Raw genomic sequence first — 19,100 nt, forward strand, 5'->3', positions numbered from 1 at the left:
GTATTTTAATTAAAAGATAGAAAAATGCTAAAAAAAAAAAAAAGTAGGACATCTTTCTTCACTACTGGAGATCATCCTACCACAAGTTCCAATTAAAATATTGAAGTATTAAACTCAGGACATTTTATTTTAATCTATATTGTTGAATATTGTTCTTGAATATACTAATGTACATCTTCAGGAATATGCACAAATTGAAATGCACTTACTTTGGCTTCTGTGCAGTTTAGTATAGGTTTGCTTTTACAAATAAAGGTACGTTTGTACATTAGATTTCATATAAAAGCAGGTTTTTTCAGAGTAGACTAGAATGGCCTTAAAATACCTTTGTACATGGAAATGAACAAAAAGTATTAACTGCTTTGAGTTTTAATTTATATGTGCATTTTAAACACACTTCAGAACTAAAAGGTTCATGTTGATCTTGGGGGCTTGCAGAGCTTTGCAAATCCCTGGCACTCTTCACATATTACCACATGGTTTTTGACTTAGCTTGAATGGGTGAACATATCATTGCATTGCCAAGTTTTATGAGTCAAGTCATATGCAAAGTCTTAATGTGAGTCTTACAGTTTTTTAATAACCATGTGATTTGAGGCAAGGGAAGGTGAGACCTAGAATGACTCCTAGACTTTTGGAATAGGTACTATTAAGATTAAGGTACCTAAGTAAGAGTGAAAAGTGTATCTTAATATAATACATATATAGGTATACACGTGTGTGTATGCCTAATATAAGTTTGGACCGTTGACAGAATAACTGTTGTGCTCATAAGTTTAGGCGGAAAAGTGTGGTACTCCTTGCAAAGCTTTTGCTCAAGCCAGTAGCTGTCACTTACTGTGAATTGAGCAGCCTCAGAGAAGCTCTTGAAGCCCTCTCCTCTGGTTAACCTGTGGGTTATGTTAAGGCCTTGCTACAGTTAGATGATTTGACTCACAGTTCTCATTAACGTTCACCTGAAAGATATCAATGCTTTTGGATTTAAGACTGGAGTTCCTCTTGTTAAATCCAGTTCAGTCATGCATTAAGAGCCAAATTATGACTTTGAAGGATAGTTTCCACTGGGTGGAACAATGGAAAGGAAGAGTAACGCTGAAGTAATATAATCCCTCTCTGAACATCTAGCCCCTGTAAGGGTTCCTCCCTTTGAAGCTAGCAGCTATCCTACACAGTGCTCATGCCCACATCTACAATTTTACACCCCATGGTATTCTCCAAATTGCAACTCACATCTACAAAATGGCATTGGGGATGGCTAAGCCAAACAAAATCTGTTAAGAATTTTAAAACAGCAACATCCCAGCTACTATTGTGTAAGAAAAACAAAGCACGGCAGTCTTGATTCTGGAGAATTATAGGCATCAGTTTTAGCACAGATTAGGGGAGGAGAACAGCTTAAATTCCTCAGTGCACTAAACAGCTGCAGAGCTCCTCTGCTGAGATCTTATCCTCTGACTCAAAGTCCTCCACTTGGAGGTTATGGGTGCACAGTACAAACAGGTGATCTGGAGCTGTGGCTAAAGATTAGCTGCACTCAACCAGATAAAAAAAGAGTCTATTTTGGCAAAATATTAATACATGGTGTTGGTTGCATTTTCCTCCAACCTTGTCAGCATGCAGAACATGATTACCGCTATAAAACTAGAGTTCATTCTGCTTCTTTGAACTTTGGGCTATACTTTAGAAATAGTTCACTACTTCAGACTTCATGTTGTTCCTGTCTTAATGACCAATGGGGACATGATGTACATGTGCAGGCCAAATGAAGTAGGTTCTAATTAAACTTAATTAAAAATCAAGATGACTACCAGTGTCAGTATAGATCTTGAAAAGATAATAGCTTCAAAAAATGGTGTAAAAAAAAATAATTGAATTTAGAAAATGAAAAATTCCACAAGAAAACCTGTAGGCTTTTTAATAGTTCCTTCCGCACTAGCTAATTAGCCTCTTAGATTTTGAAAACTGCTCATGAAATGTTCTGTTAGTATTGAAGAGACTTTTTGGGCATTATTTGCAATCATGAAGTCTTTTGTCTGGACTTTTTCCTTCCTTTGGCTTATTCAGTTTTGGGTTTTTTTTGCCTTTCCTTTCCTCTCCATCTATGGGTTTGTCTGCTCTAAAATTAAAATAGGTTTAATAGTTGAGTTCTCCTTTCTATCCATGAATCAGCTGAATAGTTGTACTCTTTCTGTGATAGGATATTTTTAAATAATGATTTGGAAGTTTTACACAAATATCCTTGCCTATAAATACATTGTTTTGTCTAGACTTTAAACTCAGGCTTTTCTTGTGGGTTTAATATGTTTTGTACAGTAATGTGTGTACACACGTGAAAATCATACAGAGATTTCAGTGATAGAAATTTCTTCCAGGTATCAATGAGCTGTTCCTTATTCCTGAGAAGCTAAATCCAAAGGTTAGAGAATTGGTGCTAAGAGCAACCTTAGGTCGCTAACATGATGTGGCTATGGACTCGGATTCTTTCCTATCTTCTGATGCTATTCAACCACTTTAGATAACCACTGATGCTTATTTAGTGCACTGGAAATCCTGTAGTAAAATAATGCTAATATAGTGGTTCTTAAGCCACTTCTCACGCTGGTATTAAGGATGCAGGCAGAGGAATGAAGGTATCACCATAATTGTTGATCTTTGCCTGCCATCTATGCCCACATCACCACGGTAAGATTTAAGCTGTTTCAGTTAACAGTAAGGGAAGAACAAAAGCAATTTTAACATCAGTGCTGTTACCATCTCATAGGTACTAATCTAAGCATTAAGTTGCGCTGTGTAATTGCAGGTTGAATTAGGTCACGCTTTGTCACCTGACTTATTCCAAATTAAAGTTCCTTCTGTTAGATTGTCCTTGTAGCAGGAGCAATATACTTTAATAAATGAACCAGCTTGGACTACACTTCCAGAAATGTCTAAAACTACAAAATTAGTCAGTAGCAATTCATGCAGCATATGACAGAAATGCTGTTATTGTAAGGGAAACCACAGAGCTTGTGACTACAACTCACAATTTAATCTGAACAGTCAGTTGAACATAAACCAGTTGTAGTAATATTTGAACCATAATATCTGATATGTGTAGGAGAGACAGTCCAGATTCAGATGACTTAGAAGGAAAAACAACTACTATTACAGTAGGGACATTAATTACTTTTAACTGAAGTAACAAATTTTGTAGGCAGTTCTTAAAACTTGCTTGTACACAAATCCCTTTCTCCTGCGGGGGATCCATTTACTGTTTAGATTCTAGGCGAAGAGCTTACAAACTGTCTACAAACAGGTCCTCAGGTGATATAGCCTGGAAAAAGAGCAGTGACTTACTTCATGTGCTTTGCAGCAGTTTGAAGAAACTGATGTGAATCCAAGAAGCAGCTAGCGGAGCACAATGTTTAAACTAATATGCCCTACAAAATTAGTTTGGGTGCAGGCTACAAGGATGCAGCTGCACTGTCACTGGCTCCAGACATACTTCATTTGCAGTTAACCAAGCTATACTTGGACTGTTTTCCACTGCACAACGTACAGCACGTCCTGTGTTTGTACACTCCTTAGCATAATGGGACCCTACTCTTGATTGGCCTCTAGACTGTGCAATGTTACTAATAAACACCAGCAAAATAAATGATCCCTTAATACATTTGATATATTTCCTCCAACATGCAACAGCAATTTTAATACGTACACCAGCACAGCAGACTGTGATGTATGCTATATATTTTTAACACAATGGCCTTGATCCAGACGTTTCTGGCACCATCTTCTACTGTCTTTCATCATTTTATAATGAAGTTATGCAGGGTGCTGTAGATTCAAGGTAGCTGTGGACTAATATTAAAATGAATGTAAAATAGAAATCTAGTCTATTAGCAGCCTTTAGACAGCTGCCGTGCAGACAAACTGTTTGTTAAAAGGAAGAAATCACTAAATAGATGGAACAGATAATTTTTGTCCCAGTCTTCATATGCTGTGCTGCAAAACAAATGGAAGTCTGGGAGAGAAATCCACTGCTGCTGCCTGGTTTTTTATGCTTTATAGATAATTGATTTTGAAAAGCTAGTATCACAAAAGAGGAATATTTAGAATTCTATTGATGTCCTTCTCATGATAAAGTACTTGAGTTCTTCTGAAAAAAAAAAAAATAAAAAAAAAATTAGGTGAAATAAATTCAGATGTGGTAGATGTCTCACCAAAAATTAAACACTGGTACTGAATATAGCAACATTTCTTATGACCTCTCTTATGAGGTTATGGGACAGAAAATAATGAGATTGGTAAAGGAAAACTGCTGTTACTTCATTTAGCTGAGATCTGGTCAACATCTTAAATTGTCTTCATTCTTATTGTGTATTAAAATGGAGCCAAGAGGTCACAACCAGGACTTGGCATTAAGAGAGACTCTGTAAAGATTGTCTCCTACAATTTTACAGTCAAAGCAGGAGTAGAGAAGAAGCAATGAACTGGGGAGAACTTTTACAACGGGTCATAAAACTGCTGTTAAATCTGTGGGTGGCATTTGCTAACAACATAGTCTAAAGTGACAGAAGAAAGGGAGAACTCATGAGGAAGGGGTATGAAGAGAAAAAAATAAGAGCAAGGATGGCGAGAAGGAAGTGTGTCTGGCAGGCAGTGAAGTGAAGCTGAAGTGACTGTAAACAACCAATCGTTAAAAAGAAAACAATGTTGAAAGTAAAACTACAGGGGGAGGGAAAGTCACATGCTGGTATCGGTAGGTGCCTGATAATTCTTGCTGAAGCTGCTTCAGTAGCTTCACATACCAACCTTGATCTTCAGACAGAATGACTGCCTGTTACAACGATATTGGTTTGGTTCAAGGTGAACCATGCATGCACTTTCAGGATGTTTTATCTCCACCTGCCTTCAAATACAAAAGAAAGACAGTGTCAACTTCTGTGCCATCTTGAAATGATTCCTATTGACAAACTTCTATCAGACATCTTCAGATAAGAGTAACCCCCCCCCCAAAACAAAACAAAACAAAACAAAACCACACCAAACCCCCAAAACCACAACGAAGTCATTAGAATTTCATGTACATAAAGTTATGTCTATGATTTACTATGTACTTTTCAGACATATGAAAAACAATATTCTTCTCCCCAAGCACCACGGAAATTAAGACAGCTCTTGGCGCAGGCCAACAGAAGGAGCAGCAAAAAAAGAAAAAGGAGAAAGGCTTTTTACTCGGATAACTTTGCTAAGAAAGAAGTCTTTTGAAATACTTTGAAGTTCATAGATTTAGTGAACTTGCTAAGGATGCTACATAGGGAGATGTTGCTTAACATCCCGAGAGTCTCATCTGGACTACTAACACATTCTCTTCCCTGGACTTACAAGATCCAGCTCATTTGATATGCAGGCAAACTGCCCCTGCAGAGGTTTTTTCTCTAGATCATTACTTCAGTATCTCACCTTTGCTTGCCAAATTCATTTAGTACTGAGGCAGAACTCTTTTGCATATCATCCTTTGCTCTGAGTCTTTGAGAACAATGTTGAAATTAAGCCATGATGCCAGGGGTTGATGCTCTGCTCTCCGCTGCCATGAATGATCAACCTGGGTACATGGCAAATCACTTGTTTGTGCAAGTGATTGAAAGCAATTTTGCCAACAGAGATATTTGTGTGGTTTGGAATAGCATTTAATCTGAAAAGATAATTACGGTTGTCGTCTTTGTTATGCAACTAGAATCTATGGAAAGAGAATCATATCACATCTCTCAATAGCATACAACTAGGTGGTAGAAACTCGGTTGAAGTAGACAGACAAAAATAACTTTGGGAGGAGTGCAGGAAGGCTATGGATCATATGCTCATTTGTTTAATGTCGACCTATCTCTACAGCAGAGAGTTTAACAGGTTCCAGTGAGGACTTACACCCAGCATGTACAGCTGCAATTACTGTTGGAGGGTTAGAAGCCCCTGTGTGGTGTCTGTTCATAAAAGCAGTAATACCTCTCTCCGTAGCTACAGACCAGACTTCCTGAGCATCCTTTCTGTCCCCCCTTGTTAATAACTAAAAACAAAAAGAGGAATGGGATACACTGGGTAGAAAATAGGGCATTTGAGGTAATACTTGAATAAGTTGGTTAGATTTGCAAGTAGAAACAAACCAAAATGTTTGTTGGGCAAGATGCTGTGAATGCTTTACTTATTTGAATAAACCTATAAATGAAGGTTGTATTTTCTTCTTCCTTAAAGTGTTAATTTGTGTGCATACTCTTGGCTTCTGAGAGGTGAACAGTCACATCCCACATAGGTTCAATGTGCCTGGGCGAATTTACTGAAGACTAATCCACTGAGGATTATTAAACTCAATGATACCATCTCTAGGTACATGGTGTTCCTGGGCTGCAACTTCTCAAGAGAGTTGGAGAGCATTCCTGCTTGTCTGGTTTACCTTCCTTCTTTGGTGATTGTTATTAATGCTGCATCTTCATCCAGATGCTCACCCTTAAATAAACCTCTCCTCCCTTCCCAAAGAGACAGCCCCCTAATATTCTGCTCTTCCTTCCCTAATAGATGGGGATTGGGAAATAAATGTGGGAGGAATCAAAGAATAAAGGAAAGGAAACATCAAGTTATGCCATGGGAGGTATTAGGAAAAATTCAGCTGGGAGGGTGGTCAAGCATTAGAGCAGGCTGCCCAGGGAAGTGGTGCAGTCACCATCCCTGGAGGTGTTTAAGAGACATGCAGATGTGGCCCTTGGGGACATGGTTTAGTGGTGGACTTGGCAGTGCTAGGTTTATGGTTGGAGTCAATGATCTTAAGAGTCTTTTTCAACCTAAATGATTCTATGATCCTATGAAAAAGAGAGGAATGAGGAGAAATAGCATAGAGCACTCCCCATAATGGGGCAATCACCACTCATGGAGCAAGAACTCTGGTCTGATCCAACACATCTGTTCTCAGGATGCAGCTAAAGAGCAATGTAAGTAACTTTTGGTTTTCTCAGGATTAGCAATGCTTTGGTTTTTTATGTGGATCAGTTGATCCAGTAGGAGAGAGGCAACAAACACTTCTCCTCATCTGCAACAGGCACTGCAAAATTCAAGCTAAATATAAAGTTGCACTGTAAATCCCACTTGCTTTTGGCACTCGGTTAAACAATTGGGAGTGACAGATAACTGTGCAACAGTGAAATGGTGTCATTAAAAGGTGAAAGATGGGCAACTGTAATTGAACAGAAAGTGTTACAAGGAGTTTCTGTGGGGTCCATGACTTTGGACACTGTGTGTCTACAGCTGTTAGGCTGTTTGCTCTGTAGTTTTGTTCCGTCTGGCTGGTGAAATGCAGCTTTGGAGGTTGGAAACACAGCAGCCGCCAGCTGCCGGAGCGCGCTGCGCTCCACAGACCGGGCCTGACCGGGCAGTTTTCTCCAGGGCAGAGCGCCGGGGCGCCCCAAAGCCGCGTGGTTATTTCGCCCGTGAGCCGGGAGCCCAGGCTGCCCAGCCGCCGCAGCGGCGGGACATCCACCCTCCCTCCGCCGCCTCAGTCCTCCTTCGCGGAGGGCATCTCCTGCGGGCGGCGGCGCGGCACGGCCCGAGGGGACAGGCCGGCCTGGGGGGCCCAGCCCCGGCGGACCCGCAGGCGGCCTCGGCCGGTGACGGCGGCTGCCGGGACGGGGCGGGGCGGGCCGAAACCTTGGCGGCGGCGGAGGAGGCGGAGACGGAGGAGGCGGCGGCGGCGGCGGCGGGGCGGTGTCGCGCCGGAGCGTGGCGGCCCGGGCCCTCCCCCGCCGTCTGGGGGCCGCCGCTCCGCCTCGCCCGCCCGGCTCGCGGCTGCCGGCAGCGACTCCATGCGCCCGGGCCGCCAGTGCGCAGCCGCGGCGGGGCGCAGCCGGGGAGGAGGAAGCGGCGCGGCGCGAGGGGAAGGAGGCCGAGGCCGGCGGAGGCGGCTCATGGCTCCGCGGGCGGCCGGATGAGGCGCGGGTGTGCGGGCCGCTAGCGCTCCCCGAGGCGGCAGCTGCGGTGGGCGAGGGGCCGAGGCGCGGCCGGCCCCTCTTGCGGCGGCAGCTCCGGCTCCGTGTCGGGGGCGCGGCGGCAGCAGGTCCGGCTCCTCGTCGCCTCCCTGCGGGCTGGTGTTATGGCCCCTTGGGGGAGCGCAGAAGGCTCCCCGGCTTGGAGGTCAGCGCAGCTCCTGCTCCTCGTCGTCTCCTGCTGCGGTAGGTACTGGGGGGGTGACGCCGCCCGTCTGCCTCAGTCTCCCGGGCCGGGAGGCGGCTGCCCGCCGCGGAAGAGGGGGAACAAAGCGGCCTTTCTCCCGGCCGGCCTGCGGTGGCGGGGTCCCTCGGCCCGGCCCGGGCCCCGGCGCCTGCCGGGGCCGCCGCCGCCGCGGCCCTGCCGGGGTGCCCGCGTACTTCCCCTTTCCCGCCCCGGCTTCGCCTCCGAGCTCGGCTGCGCCGGGGCTCGCACAGCTTTTGGCTTTTCTCTTTCCCTCTGTGCCTGTGGGGGTGGGCGGAAATCTCCTCAGGGAAGTCCTGAAAACTGAGGCTGGGATTCGGCCCAGCTGCCCTCGGCTTTCTCTCTCGCAGCTGTGCGTTGCCGGGAACTCCGGAGTTGGCGTGGGGCCGCGCAAACAAACCACCCCCAAATCCTCTGAGTCACGAATAATCGCTGTCTGTGGATCATGGGGATACCTGGGAGATGTTCCACGTCCGGCCGGGCTGGCAGGGATGCGGCCTGGGGCCGTGGGGGGCCGCCGGGCCGTGGGGGCTGGCGCTGTGCGATGAGTTTGTGACACATCAGCAGAGGCCTTGAAGCCCTTCCAGGGACCTCTGCTTCTGCTCAGCCGGCGTTCAGCTCGCACCCGAACAGCATTTCGTTGCTGGTGGTAAACCCATCTTTACACAGAACAGCTAATGGAAAATATTTGCGTAAACGTGTTAGGGAATGTCCTTACGCTGTTTTTTACAGTGAAGGATCGAAACGTGGATACTGGACAATGAGAGCTGTCACGTGTTTTCTCACACAGTTGTTTGTTTTATGAACTCGAGCGTAGGTTGTGTCCGTGGGCCCCGGCACGAGAAGCAGCCTTTGGCACAGAGCTGGACATGTGCCTTGCTCAGAGGAGGACAGCAACAGGGGCCGTGGTTTAGCAGTTTCTGGAGTAGATGCCTTTGCTTTAACCACGTGATTGAGCATATGGAATTGAATCTCTTTTACTGTTTAGGACAACAAACTCGAGTCTGGAACACCAAGATATTTCAGGTTTGTCTGTTTGTCCAGCACATGCCTGTGCTGCAAAGATCAGTGCAAGCTCTTAAGTATAGATGTACCTCTTTCTTGTAATTTGTAAGAAAATTTCCCATTTCATATTGACATGAGTGAAAGTAAGGTAGGCTTCTTCAAACAGCCACAGTTACACCAGTAGCTGTAACTGGATAGTTACAGTGGTATAGTTTAGTTTCTCAGGGGCCCTACTCGCATGGACAAAGTGAGGTACTGACCAATCCTTTAAATGCACAAAGTGTTTCAATATCTATATAGACTTAAAAATTAGGTATGTCAAAAGCAAAACTGGAAAGCGTATGGTAGTGATAGAGCAGGAAGTGGTAGGGGAAATCTCAAGTCTGGCTATATTAAGCTGTCCTTATGTTTGCATACTTAATGTACTTGAGAAATTTAATTTATGTAAAGGTTATTAACAAACTGTATTTGTTTTATTATACTTCATGGAATTGAAGTAAAAAGTTAAAATGGTAATCGTGATATACCTTATCAGCCTGACTTCAGTAGATAGATCCAGATTGTGATGCTGTAACTTAGGCAGGCAGTATTTTCAGTATTTCCACTGTAAAAATTTAAACCACAAGGACAATCCTTAGTTAGAGAAAAAAACAACCAAATAAAATCTTGCTGAATAACATTTTTCATAGCCTTTAATCAAGGCTTGCCAAAGTCCAACCAAGAACGAAAGCTCTGTAAGTTTCTTTTGCCTTGCTGAGAAACACATCGCCATCCATTATTACCCCTGCTGGGAAGGAGAAGCTGTTTCCCATTTCGATCAGTGTGCTGCCTCATCCTCATGAGGGATTAATTTCTCCTAACAGTTTTTGTTACAATTGTCTGAAGTTCTGACAAGTTTCACTGCTTGAAGGAAAGGAACTTCCTCCTCCACAGGTTAGAGCATCCAAAATAAAAGCAAACGTTCACTGTGTAGTGTAGCCCTATCTCTAGCTGTCATTTTGGTTTCTCCTGTTTGTTTCTTTTGGGAGAAGGAAGTGGGAATGGCAACTATGCCCTATTAAAGCATTTTACCTTCCTGTACAACTGTTTTTAGCTCTTCCAAACTAAACTAATTTAATATTGGCATGAGTTTGATCAAGGCACTGGTGATAGCAGAGCTCTGGACTGTGATGTTGATCCTGAGCAGAGCCTTGCAGATGTCATTATGTTGTTGCATATTAAGGCTTTGAATACAGTGGGCGGTACTCAAGGTAAATGCGCATTTGGAAAGGCAGTGGTGCATCACTTTGGTTGCCTTCCATTATGCAGTGGCACAGCTGAAATATCTAGAATTTTCCACTAATTAAAGTACTAAATTCATGAAGGTTGATATGTGGGCATTGAGCTCTCCAGAGAATGTTTCTCTGTTTCCCTGTAGTTAGTGAATTTTTCAAACCTTCCTTCTGATGATGACTATAATTATAAAAATTTGAGAAGGAGGAATACTGATGAGTGGAGGTATTGGAATAGCATTGACTAACGAGAATTATAGCTTGGTAGGGTGCTGAGCAATGGTATTTGTTTTTAGTACGTCTGGCCTTCCTGTTGGCTTGAGAGTTTTATATCCAAGAAATAATTGATTGTTATGTGTGTCTATATAATCCTGGCATGGCTTTTACTGTGATATGAAGGCATTTCTGCATATCTCAAAGGCCCTAATCTGAGTTAAAAACAAGACTATATGGGGTACAAAGTAGTGGGGTTTTTTTAGGGGGAAAATGTCACTTGAGGAATTGGTCCTGGTTTTGAGGGTAATGTTTTTCAAACCAAGGTTTGATGATTAGTAACTGGAAATCAAATGAATCTTAAAATAATGGTATTTGTTTAGGTTGGAAAAGACCTTTAAGGTCATTGAGTCTGGCCATTAACCTAACACTGCCAAGTCCACCACTAAACTGTGTCCCTAAGCACCACATTTTACTGGTGCCGTGATGCAACAGTTTTAGGACCAGTTTGAGAGGGATTGGTGCTCCAGAGCAGAGGTTGAGTTATGGAAAGTCTCTGAGGTGGCACAGTGCAAAAGCTAGAACATGCCTTCCTTTGGAATGAAGTCTGGAAGCATGGGTACTTGGATTCTTCAGATTTCTGGAAAGTCAGGTGGATTTTTTTTTTTTAGGCTTAACTATACTTGTCACCCTGATATATTAATTTATATTTCTGTCCCACTGAACACAAGAGTACAGAGAACTTTTACAGCGTTCTGTACAGTTGGTAGTAGTCAATGCAGTAGTGCAGTAGGTAAATTTCTCTGCTTCTGGCTTCACCAGATGTAACTAGTTTCAAAGAAAAATATTTACAGTAGTAGGACTGTGAGACTGAAACAGTTCAAAGGTAGAAGTGGAGGCAGATAGTCATCAGTCTTAATTCTCCTTATCTCCAGGATGGTTTTGGCTTTAGTGAGTACTTCTTCAAGCACTTGACTGAGAAACATCAGCAGAGATCAGAAAATGATTATTCCCAAAAACTGTAGTTGAAACAATGTGTAAGTTACCAGTGAGACTGCAATGCTGTTGACATTTTTCTGTCCCATTAAAGAAATCATATTACACTTACATAAGATTTACAATACTAAGTTTTGGGTTAGAAACATTCCAGGTTTCTGTGGTACAAATGTTGCTTGAGATTATAAGAGTCTGTATAATTAATTGTTCATTTGGTTTTAAGACAAGATGGGTAAAATTGTCATATAAGTTCACTGGTCAGGACCGAGATTTTATGTACATGTCAGTTTGCTAATGATGGTATGAGGAAGAATAAATAATTCTTCAGGTTTGTTCACCTTGTTTGAAAGAATAGCCTGAATCATGTAAGCAAATAAAGTCTGCCAGCCAGTTTATTTAATTTTATAAAGAAGTTGAACTATAAAGCCAGAACAGATTGTCCTGAAGGAATAGCTTGGCTTAATAAATGATTGTACCGTAAACTCTTGAATGTCACTCTTTAGTGATACTTTTGTAATATACTGAACGATATATTTTGCTAAGCTTTAAATCGTATTTTTGGCAAACCTGCTGCGTTTAATTTATTAGAATGGTTTTGTAGTCCTTGAAGTGAAACTGTCCTAATTTTAATGCCATAGAATTTTATATTGTCTAATAACTCAATCATATGTCAAGTTGTGCAAGTACATACATATTCAGCTGGCTGTTCAGAGCTACATTTAGGTCTGTAGTCAAAAAAGTACCTATGAGGTCAAGTGGACAATGCTTAAAGCAGTGTTCGTTTGAGGGGAGAAGAAAAAAATCCACATCCTAGACAACCTTGGAGCAAAAAAGTTTGAAAACTTAATCTAAGGCAGTTGGTATGATTGTTACTATGAGCTAAATGAGAACATCATCAGCCAGAGGAAGAGCAGAGAGGTACTTGTAACCAGAATCAGGACAGAAGCCATCTGACTTCATTCCTGTCATCAGAGCAAAGCATGTAATTAGCACTGCTTTTTTGTCTGTTTTTGTCATTGCTAGGAGTGGAAGAACTCTGCTGGGTTAGCGTTGGAAAGGCCCTCCAGGTGAATGTTTGATTCCTTTGCTCTAGTCACTCCTATTTTAGTATCAAATAGATGTAAACAATATGGGTGTTATTTTCAGCTAAGCCCTAAATATATTGTTGTATACTTGTCCTCACTAAAACTTGCAATTATGATCTGTCTTGTGGTTTGTTAACACATCTCAAATTTGTAAACTTAGTATCTTTGGTATGTTAGGTGAATCCCTCCACACATCATTTTTCTTCTATTGTACACCTCAGTTTCCCAAGCTGTAGACATTATTTTCATACTTGTTAAGTATAATTCCCTAATTTCCTTACAATTTTTAAAAAATCGCGAGTACTGTTTGTACTGTGTAAATAGTGTGGTTTTGCTTTCATAGATGTCTGCATTTTCCAGTTTCAGTGTTCCACTTACATTGTCCCAGATAGTTAATGATGATGTTAAACACTGGAACAGCTGAGATATCTAGCTAGGCATTAACAGAGAGTGTGATTTGTCAACAACCAGGGATTTATTTGGCTTGTATGCACTTCAGAATTACTAGCTGTAATATTTTGCAGTACCGATTATTGCCGAGGTGTCACTTGGCTGGCAGGATTCAGTCTACTTAGTTTACATGTTTGTAAGAAAACACTGGGTATCAATGCATTTGATACTGATGGAAGCTGGTTGTTGATTTGGGTTCCTGTGTTTATCCCCTAAGTAGAAATAAATGCTCAAAGTGGTTTATAGCAGGCTATGTGATGCCGTAGTCCGAAGAATTGTGTTGTCTGACTACATTTTTGTTTTCTCCATTTGATTTTTCACTGCAGTTGTTAATTTACTAATGCTTTATTATGCAGAGGTTTACAGTTGCATTGAAATATATAGTATTGATTCCTGTGAGTATCTAAGTTTAAACTACTAGATTTAGCATAATTGACAGAACAGTGCAAATACTTTCAAAAGCACTATTCTGAATGGTGGTTCTGACTTGTTTCTCTGAACAGATGCTTTAGATTTGGATATATTATAATTTTTGCTATATTGTTAACGTGTTGATGTCTTTTTAGCAAGGCAAGAACATATGTAGTAGTTTTCTGCTAGGGTTGGTTTGTTTGGGGTTTTTTCCTGCTATTCTGTTTGACACTGTGAATTTTAGGAATGCCTGTGTAATTTCCTCGTGTTTTGTGAGGAATAAGTTTCTGAAACTAGCCAGGGAGGGGGGAAGTGCAGAATCCTTTTTTTTCCTCCTGGCTTACTTCTTACTGGATCAAAAGTAAGTTAGCGAGGAAGCTTAAGAGCTGCTCCAACACCCACCCCCCACCCTCCAAAAAAAAATATGCTTACAAGTAGAGCATATTTTGAAGGGCAGGTGGGAGATGGCATCACATGAAAACATTTGGTTTAGTAGCTTGAGTTGCTGTAAGATGGGCTTTCTTTTCATTTAAGCATCTTGTGACTTCTAGTACTTTCCCAGATACCTTTAGTTGGTTGTGGAATTTCTTGATGTGCAAGAAAGCTGAACTTCCTCACTCTTCAGTGAACTGTTCACTTTCATTGCTTTGCAAAAAGTTTGTAAGTAGTTTCTCTCCAAGTGGAAAGTACACTTGAACTATGTATTAGCATGTGAACTGCATGTTTCCACCCTTCTGACTGTATCTGTAGCTCATGACAACCCTTCCCTTAACCTCTGAGGTGTTTCCTCCACTAAGTGGAAGCCCCTGGGACTGACTGTGCGTAATCAGAGCAGACTTTTAAAGTCAGTAGCAGCCAGAAAACAGCGGAGTGATCATCTAACAAGCAGTGTGAGCACACCTTGGCATGTGGTGGAAGTCTATAATGAAGTTGCTTGCGTTTAAAAGTTAGGAAAAAATAACTCTGCTAGAGGCTTCTGTAGCTTGGTTTTATTACTCCAGCTTTGTTTGAACCTGCGGGGATCAGATATACGTAGGGCTTTCTGAAAGTATAGATTGTGAGAATAGTTTTTTTCATGGAATAAAAATTGGGTTTAGCCTAATTTATACATAGTTACTAGTAATAAGTTTGTTCTCATCAATGATGTCCCTTAAAAATGTAGTGATCTTATTTAAGGAACTGCTCCTTTAGAAAGAAGTTGTTAGTAACTGAAGGTGAGCAGTTTAGAAAAGAATATTGAAGTCTTGATGTGTCTTGTAGAGGGGAGGTGCACACTTACACTCATGTGCTCTGGCTTCTAGATTTTAGCTGTATATGCATTTTCGTAAGACTTTGGTTAGCATCTTTTATTTTATACACTTTACAAAGTGTGTTAGAATCCAATGAATTAGTATACTCCGGTAGGGTGTTTTCCTTCTACAAAATTATATTTTGAGTATCTCAGATAAAAAAAAGTAAAAGCTTCAGTTACGGATATTGTAGTGACTGGGACTGAGACAGATAATGAATAGGTCACATGCGGTAAGAAAATCCACATATATAGGAATATTCCTCTTAACACATAGTTTTAAGTGGAGGCTTTAGCCCTCCCCTCCTTTTTTCCTGCACATAGAGCTCAACAGAGTAATTTCCAAAGAGAGAATGATTCCAGTCCTAATTAGTGTGCAGTTTTATTCACAAATTGTTGTATTTACTCCAGTCTGCTCTTCATACTTCTAAGCAATTACATTTTTCCATTTGCTCTCTTCTAAAGAAGTGTTCAGAGAGAGTGCACAGGGATTTAACTCAAAATAGGTGTCTAAATTGTATGGAAATATCTGTAACTGGATGTGGGAGCGTACATGGTTTTTTTCCACAGTTGATAATGATGTAAGAGTATGGAGACAGAAAATTTCTCCTTTCCATGATGTAAACATCAATTTAAATATTCTGAAATAGATGCCTATTGGTGAGTCAGGAAGATGAATAATAAAATCATCAGTCACATGTCTCTTGGATCACAGCGACCTGCAGCTGGAAGTTGAGTGGGATGAATTTGGATAGTTGTGTAATTAGTTGAAATGGGTTCCCTTGTCAGAGCACCTTGCCTTGTTCATGTTTCCTATCTAAAGGTACTGAAAGAGCAACCAGTTCCGTGGCAGAAGTTCAGCTAGTGTCTGTGGTTAGAGGTATTCATGAGGATTGGCGAGCTGGGATGGCAAGGAAGGGAGAGATTTTGGGATGTCTTGGGAAGGCACATTCATAGCTAAAGGTAGCAGAACTGTTCTTTGGTGTAGAAAGGAAGCCAAGCTGTTTGGGAGAGCAGCGATTGCTTAAGAGGCTGTGCAAGTGGAAGGGAGGAAGGGAACCAGTGTTTTTATTTTAAGGTGTGTTACGGTGGCTGGATGAGCATCTAATCAGTCTAAGATGTTAGTCTTAGTAACAGCAAGCAAGTAAAGGGGTTTGAGTGCAGGAGATGCTCAGGAATTGCATGAGGTCTTGCTCTCAGGCCTTCCAAGCCCTCTCAGGCAGGGCAGTGTTACAGAAACATTAGATTCTTGCATTTTATCTGTGCTCTGGAAAAGGAGTGGATGAACTGACAGAGATTTTTAAGCATTTTGTAATTCGGCATAAGGCTTTTTTGTCAGTGTTTTGAAACATTTCTTTTTTGTAACCCTGCTGCATGTTCCTCTTTCTGGCTGATACTGGCATTTGGCAATTGTGTGTTCTTTAGCAGCTATACTGCTTGATGTGCCCGGAAGCTGTGTGTTTCTAGAGTCCAGTTACTACTAACCTCCCTGTAGCTGCTGATCCAGTTTCCAGTGCCTGTTGCCTAGGTGTTGGTCTAGCTTGTCTTGCTCCGATCCCTGTTTTCGAATTCCCTGTTGTGATCTGTCATCTGTGCACACTGTTAACAAATCTTCAGTGGTATCACAGTTCATGTAAATGGCAATACAATATACCAAAGCTGAGTGACAGTGTTACTGTTCGCTTTTTAGGTCCACAATACTAATTTTCTGGTTTTCTTCATCCATTTTGGAAATCTGGGACATTACTGTCTGTACAGCCATTCCTTTCACCTTTACGGTATAGATGAATAAGGCTTGGGAGAAGGACTGTACCTTTCACTTCTTCCTTTAGTGAGGACCACTGCTTTCCTCACTATCTGTGGGAACCATATAGCTTGTGTTTGGTGCCTTTGGGGGTTCATGAGGAGTTTTTCTGGAGTAAGAGATCCTGTGTTCTAAATGTGCAGATTAGGAGGAACAGCCATGCTGCAAACTGTTCTATGTGATAACATCTCCCAAAGATGGCTCCCTTGCAAGTCACAGCTGCCCAGTGAAAAGTTAAAGGCTGTGTGTGGCTAAAGCTGCAGTCCTATCTAACAGAAAGTTGTAGTAGTGCTCGATACTGACTTTTTGGAATTAATATAATGAAATATTCATCTGTACCTCTATATTAAAATGTTAATTAAAAGCATGGAGACCAGGAAGATGTATGTGGGAATCAAGTGAGTTGACTTCTACATTTGAATCTTTCACTAGTTTTCTGGGACTGTCCCTGGTTTGTGGCTTTACAAAGGAGGTGGATCTGAATTCTGGATATAGTCATTTAGAGCATTGGAGATGAAGGAATTTGGCATAAAATGCAATAGCTTTCAGGAATTATTAATGACCAAAATAAAGCTGAATTTAAAATCTGAGGTCCTGCTTACTGACTATACTGCATGTTTGGGAGCCAATAAAATGCTCAAAGCACCTAATTTGAAATAAGCATGCACAGTTTCTCAGGCATGTGTGCGTTATTCAACTAAAACGATCACATCAAACAGGTTTTTTTTTCTGGGGAGATGAGTTACTCTTATGGGAAGGAGGTCAGAACTAGCTTTAAAGTTGTGAGTTGTTGAACATCGTTTATAAATTATTGCTATGAACATAAGGATCATGGCATCAGATTCTTATTAAGCAACTCCTTCATGGCTGTGCTGAAATACTGTGTGCTTTGATGTATTTTTGAAGTGTCTGAAGATATTTTAATTTATTTAGACATGTAATCAGAGTTTGTGTTTTGCAGTGCATGTGGTTCCATTGTTCTGGGTCTGCTTTTCTCCCTATATCTGGAAATCTGCAATTAAATGGGAAGGTCATGTACTTAAATGAACGTTTTGCTAGATTATATAAAAGCAGATAAATAGAAATTTGAACATGTAGGCATTATGTCTGACATTGATCTTGTACTTGTCACCGTGCTATGTCACATTTTTTGCTATTTTAAAATTCAGTGCCTCCCTTTAAAAAGGGTGTAGGAGCAAGTGCTGAATTTTGTTAGCGGGTTGGCTTTTAATAGAGAGGAATGTCTGCCTGTGTATGTAATTTTTTACCCTTTCTTTTGCAGCTGAATTAGTGCATTGAAGCCTAATTTGCCCATTTTCCTCTTCAAGCTACATTCCTTAAAAAGGAAACCCATAGCTATTTGAGCCTTAGAACCTTTCTGTTGCAGTAGTGTGAAGTGTTCCCTGTTGTAGCATGGTCGTGATTATTGTCTTCTTAAAAAAAAATATTAGCAAGTACTGTATTCTTCAATTAAATTTCTCAAGAGATAGGATTTGTATATTTGTTTAGGGTAGACTAAGAACTTCTGTCATTAATCCACAACTTTGTTTCCTGAGACAGGACTGACACTCCATGCTTAAGGTGGTCTCCTGTTAGTTTTGTGAACCGTTGTCTTAGCTCTTTCTTAGTGAAGTTAGTAATTGACTTCATAATTCTGTGTCAGTGGAAGTTGACAAAATAAAGGTAAACCTTTGGTTTTCCAACATGTGTATGATCTTTTGTAAGTGCTACTAAGTCCTGTGCTTGCTTTGAATATGTTTATAGACCTTTGGAAGGGGGGAGGGTGTGGAATTTTAATCCACAGTCACCCTTGACTTTGCAGTGCTTTGTTGTGGTAAGTTTAAATTCTACTCCAGGCATCAGTAAGGTCAAAGTCAAATCAAAATGAACCACTTTTAAAAATGCAGTAGATTTATTACTTGCAGTTTGATAATAAGCAATGAAACTAACTTTAGACCTTAGGAGCTTTACGTAGTGTGTTTATTAATTCAAAATTATCTTCATAAAAATCTGCATTTGAAAGTTTTACCCGCCCAAGATTATTGTAGGACATTTGTCTCTGTTGTAGGTGGTCCACATTAGAAACCTATGCAGTTTCTTTTGCTTTGAGAGGACTAAGGCCAACAGGAATGACATCTGTACCACCATTTTTAACTGCTGCAGCAAGCCTAATAGTTACCTTCTGGGGATGGAACCAGCTAAAATAGTTCAAGAGTGAATACACAGGTCTCTCCAGAAATCACTGTCTTGGTGCTGCAACACTGGTAATGACTGAATCTGTGTAAAAGTTGTTTCGTAATGTTAATGCTGAGCCTTTGAGTACTTCTGCGGATGATCCAGAACAGAAAATCAACTAAATGGGC

At 41.3% G+C, this 19,100-nt stretch overlaps 1 protein-coding gene across 1 annotated transcript in view; it reads left to right on the plus strand.

Annotated features, from left to right (window-relative positions):
- The first annotated feature begins 7,814 nt into the window (after positions 1 to 7,814).
- LRP12 (LDL receptor related protein 12) overlaps positions 7,815 to 19,100 on the plus strand; it is a 48,839-nt gene continuing 37,553 nt past the window's right edge. Inside the window, exon 1 of the mRNA XM_056331399.1 lies at positions 7,815 to 8,195. Within this exon, the coding sequence (XP_056187374.1) occupies positions 8,117 to 8,195 (79 nt within the window). The 5' untranslated portion in view covers positions 7,815 to 8,116. The remainder of the gene's footprint in view (positions 8,196 to 19,100) is intronic.

This window comes from Falco biarmicus, chromosome 3 (genome assembly GCF_023638135.1).
Source record: "Falco biarmicus isolate bFalBia1 chromosome 3, bFalBia1.pri, whole genome shotgun sequence".
Taxonomy (NCBI): domain Eukaryota; kingdom Metazoa; phylum Chordata; class Aves; order Falconiformes; family Falconidae; genus Falco; species Falco biarmicus.